This window comes from Anopheles aquasalis, chromosome 3 (genome assembly GCF_943734665.1).
Source record: "Anopheles aquasalis chromosome 3, idAnoAquaMG_Q_19, whole genome shotgun sequence".
In the NCBI taxonomy this organism is placed as follows: domain Eukaryota; kingdom Metazoa; phylum Arthropoda; class Insecta; order Diptera; family Culicidae; genus Anopheles; species Anopheles aquasalis.
The window spans coordinates 57383549-57388548 of record NC_064878.1 but is presented as its reverse complement, the minus strand read 5'-3'; the positions used below and the strand labels follow the sequence as shown (position 1 = coordinate 57388548).

General features: G+C 45.7%; 1 protein-coding gene across 8 annotated transcripts in view; it reads left to right on the top strand.

Annotated features, from left to right (window-relative positions):
• LOC126574790 (akirin) overlaps positions 1–3999 on the top strand; it is a 4718-nt gene extending 719 nt beyond the window's left edge. For 5 of the 8 annotated variants that reach the window (XM_050235167.1, XM_050235166.1, XM_050235169.1 and 2 more), the window contains exons 2-5: positions 995–1431; positions 2622–2821; positions 3102–3258; positions 3361–3999. In XM_050235167.1, coding sequence (XP_050091124.1) covers positions 1185–1431; positions 2622–2821; positions 3102–3258; positions 3361–3371 — 615 coding nt within the window. In that variant the 5' untranslated portion in view covers positions 995–1184 and the 3' untranslated portion in view covers positions 3372–3999. Of the gene's footprint in view, positions 1–560; positions 634–738; positions 820–994; positions 1432–2621; positions 2822–3101; positions 3259–3360 lie in introns of those variants that run through there. The other 3 variants (XR_007608233.1, XM_050235170.1, XM_050235171.1) reach the window with 3 other exon arrangements.
• Positions 4000–5000: the final 1001 nt, after the last annotated feature.

The following is a 5000-nucleotide window of genomic DNA, read 5'->3' as shown; positions in this document are numbered from 1 at the left end:
TATCACAATGAACGCTCACGCATGAATGCCAGCTGTCCGTGGCGTAGATTTCCTCGGTGAACAAAAAAAAACCGCAGTTCTTCTTGTTCCTCAGCTCGAGCGAACGAAGCGAAAACTCAATTCCGACGTGTTGCTGCCTGCCTGCTGCTAGCTCGACCGTTCCCAAGAGAAAAAGAACGGCCGCCTGTGTGTGTTCGTTTCTTCGCTCGAACGCGATGACGGTGAACGGAAGAAGGCAGAAAAAAGGAAATGGCGTAGATAACTTTAATGTTCCTCCTGCAGGCACCCGTTCCTTGCCGTCCGCGGCGGAGCAGAAAGGGATGGGAGGAGGACTAGCAGCAGGACGACTCGCGGTCTCACTCGCTCCACCTCTCACTCTCTTTCTCTCTATCGCGGAACCGTCGAGGAGCGTGATCCTTGCACTGCAGCCAGCAGCAGGCAACATTCGTCGTCAAGGAGCAGCAGCAGCAGCAGCAGCAGAGCAACCGTTGAAACCGTGTGAAACCGTGTGAAACCGTCCGAAACGCCACCTTCAGACCAAAAGGGGATCAGGGTGCATCCGAGTTGCGTAGAGCAGTGTGCAGCTGGTCACCGAAGGACATCTTTCAACATTGGCCAGCAGTGCCGCAGTTGGTGTGCCAAATCCTTCTTTTCCGCATTTCGCCTGTAGTGGTTCCGTGTCCGTGCTGTGGAACGTATGGAAGGAAATTATTAAACCTAATTCTATGTTGGCTCTTGTGCAAAACCACAAGTATATAAGCCAGAGCATGTTCGATAGACTCCCGCAGTGAAATCGATTGTTCACAACCGGAATAGAGAGTGAGCTCTTTGATTTACTGGAAGTTTCAGTTATTTTGCGCAGCACACAATACGTTTTCTAGATCATTTCAAGTGAAAAACGGTTTTCTGTGTTCATAATATTTGTATTCTTTAAAGATTTTTCTTATTAATCACATTATTTTCATTCTTTTACAAACGGTCCCAAAAAATATAGTGAATCAGTGACTGAGCCACCATCGTCGTTGCAGCAAAAGAAAAGTGTGTCAAAAATCGCAGTGTGCCTGGTGCAAATCATTTCGCGTTGGACACGACGAAAGTTTACAAGACTGAAGACGACGGCGTTCTGAGTTGTTCTCGTGAGTGCAATTTGCTACCGTATCACCGAATTCTCGAACACTTGCATCATGGCGTGCGCCACATTAAAGCGTTCCCTTGACTGGGAAAGCTTAAACCAGCGGCCAACGAAGCGTCGCCGGTGCCATCCGTTCGGCAGCAGTCCCAGCAGTCAAGGCTCGTCGATGTCCGCGTCCTCGTCTCCCTCGTCCACGTCCGCCAGCTCAGCGGCGGCAGTGGCCGCGGCTGCCTCACGACGCGTCATGGAACCGAAACCGTCACCCTTCGCCGAAGCCACCTGTTCCAAGCTTACTCCAGGTATATGAACTCGAGAGAAATGCCCTTCCCTTCTTTAAAAGGAAGAACCTGCCCCGATCGATTCTCAAAAGCTAAATGTATACTGATCCACATGTACGTATATATTGAGAACGAACGAAATGTGGTTCGCGCGTGTGGTGGACCAGCAAATTGGTGCACCATCATTATCCTGCTGCTGCATTTGTATTTTCTTCCTTTATGTACCCTCACTCCGATCCTGGTCGTTAGCGCATTATTTGACCATTAATCCTAAGCATTTGCCGCAAAAGTTTGGGTACATCCCTTCAGAGAGAACACTTTTATTCATTGAAGTTGACTACCGTGAGGAAACGTTGGATGGGGTTTTCTATCGAATTTGCTCCATCTGAATCGGAGCACAGCTTAAAGGCGAGAGCCCAATGGGAGGCTCGTACACGGAGCATCCTCTCTACTTTAAACGCTCTGAGAAAAGGGTCGCAACAGCGCACTTCTCGTCTGGCAGGCTCGTCCTTGCCTTACCACCCAGTGCTGCGTCCTGTCTGTCTGCGCATCGCTACACGAACCATTCAACGACGACGACGACGACGATGACCCCCTGGATCGTCTCGTGGTTTGCGTGTGTTCGTGAGTCTCGCATGAACCATCACCAGCATGAGATGTCCTTTAACGGTCAGCATTTTATGTACGATGGGCCGTGTGGTATTCACCAAGTCCCGATGGCGTAACAATTGCGGAAGAGAATATATTTTTTAAATAATAATTGAAAAAAACAATGAATCATAGAACTGTGTGATGTCAGCCAGCTCTATAGCTGACAAATTCAGGATTTTTATAAGGCGTAATGAGTAAGAGCCTACGCCCAAAATGATGGTACCTTCGTATTAGTATTTTACGCTGCTCGAGGAAATGCAACTGCAGCACGTGTAGGTCCCACAAACACTTGCATCTTGTACATATGGTCGACCATAGGTCATGTCGACTCGATCAAAAAAGAAGCCGAACTAAAGAAGTAGCTTTAATTTCCAGCATCAACTCATGAAGAAGAAAGGGCGTATGGTTTTCTATAAAGAATTTGCGCTAATTTCCGGTTGCTTTTCCGGTTTTACTTTACATAGAATCTATTTGGGGAAATTCATGTGCTCTGCGCGATTCAATAATGTGCTTGCGAAGGATTTAACTTAAAGTTTACGTTTGGTTCGTTCTAATTTCAGAAAAAATGGCACAAAACATAACTGAGGAAATCAAAAGACTGCACCGCAGAAAGCAACTCACCTTCAACAGCCACAACGTCGAACGCATGCAAGATTCCGAATCCAGCGGATCTGAGATGGGTCCTGACAGTCCCCGCCGGCCCGATAGCCCACCGAGCATGGTGAAAAATCCCGAGAAAGCTCTATTCACGTTCAAGCAGGTACGGTTACCTGCTGGGTTGAATACAACTAGCAGCATCTTAGATTACGGTCGTACAGCGGAGCTAAGCCGTTGGCTTAGCTGTGCGCAGCTGGCCAGCTGGTCATCGTCATACCTGAATCTCTTTCCAATCTTCATTGAACCTCTTATTGTCAGCAAAAGGATCGTTATCCGTTGAATTGTTCGCTGCGTAGTCCTTATCCCTACATGATCATGATTCTTATTCAACCTTTCTTTTTTGCGTTTTATTTTTCTGCCCACATCTCATCCTATTCCGTAAGGTACAAATGATATGCGAGCGTATGTTGAAAGAGCGAGAGGATGCCTTGAGGGAACAATACGATGCCGTGCTGACCACGAAACTAGCCGAACAATATGATGCATTTGTGAAGTTCACATATGACCAAATACAGAGACGTTACGAAGCAGCGCCAAGTTGTAAGTATAGCCACGTATCGGTCATCTAGCGATGCTCACCTGCGTACGTCTGCGTTCATGTTGCACGTTTAACTTACATCTTTTCACTCCTTTATCTTGCAGACCTCTCCTAATCAGGGAATCTTTTTTGCCAGCACTAAGAAGACAGGCTACGGCGGGGAGTAGAGCACTCACGTAAAATATTGGAGCAGAAAAAAAACATAAATTGATACCGAAAGATTGCGCAAACGTAGCTTCAAAAATAAGAAGAACAAGAAGGCGGAATAGAAATCCCCACAGCAGGATGCAGATCAGAGAAGTAAATTTAAGATAACAGCAGGGAACAGCAGGGCCACAGCAGACATCGGAAAGCCTAAACGTGTGGCAAACATAAAGAATGGTATGGTTTGAGCAGCCGTGTGCACCATCGACGTATAGGAAGAAATCAGCAACTCACAGCCAAAAAGCCGCCACTACACACGCAGACGGATCGTAAGGATCGTAGAACAATTCGTTTGCTTCTTCCAAATCCATCTGCAATCAATACACTTCTAGGAAAAAGCATCATCATCGACGTGACTCTGTTATGCTGCAAGTACAACAAAGCGGCTTCGAAATCCGGAGGGACAGTGGTGTGCGGAATTGGATAACGTTTGTCTTAAGTGACTTTTGTTGCTTTACCTTCCTCTGCTTCTATATCTCTACCTTCGAGAATCATCAGCAAATGAAGAGACACTGTTGTGTCGTTTCGCTGCACATTAATTAGACGTTCTTTACTTTTTATTTCACGGTTCAGTTCAGTTGTTCCATTTGACCTTAGTTAGCGGAGCTCGCGGGAGAGAGTGATAGTGAGGTCCAAAAGACAGCAAGACGGACGAAGCATATTTCCACTGTTTTTCATTGAACTGAAATCTAAATTCGGATTAGTTTATAAAATGTGGCAGCAACAGCTTGTTCGAAAGGCGAAAGATAGCAGCAGTTGTGTGGGGTTCCCGTTTGTTGTCAATAGATTTTGATTTGTTTAGATAGCTCGTAAGTTAGAACCATCTTCTCTTCGTGTTTTGGGTTGTGGCGATTTGCGCCTTAGTGAGTCACTCCACTGAGTGACTAGAATTTGTTTTCTTTTGCTTTTGCCCGAAACTGATGGCGTTAGTTTCATTCTTCATACTTGTTTCGTTACTCTCCTTCTAGTTCCAATTTCCGCTGCCCTTTGTTCCGTTTGATATTTTGCTGTTTTCCGCCAACGTTAATACCCTGTTTGCGTTCATACCACTGAACTTGCCTCGAGCGAAAAATAAGATTCAAATTGAGGAATTCTTTGATAAGGGTTTAGGGTGGGCGAACACAAGCCTTACACGTCATACCATAACCGTATCGTTCGATCTGGTGAAAATGGGCGAGGTGGTTCAGGATTGCAATCGTAGTTAATCTAAGTTACGTCGTATTCTAAGGAAAATACACAACACGTACTTGTAAGAACACGACTCATTTGATAAGATAAGCTAGCGCAGAAGCCAACGATTATTTATATGACTTCTTGTGTAGCTTATGAGCAGCAGCAGTAATCTTGGAGTAGAAGAAATCTACTTTCCAGTCAGTGTGGTTCGATCTATCGGTTTCTTTGTAGGCTCTTCTGGCATAGAAACACGCAGACGTGTCTTGTGTTTGTGCGTGCACAGCGACAGTTGATGGATTCTTTAATTTTGCATTTCTTTATACCACTCTGGAGTAGTTGTTTTCACAGCGATTCAGATCCATGCTTT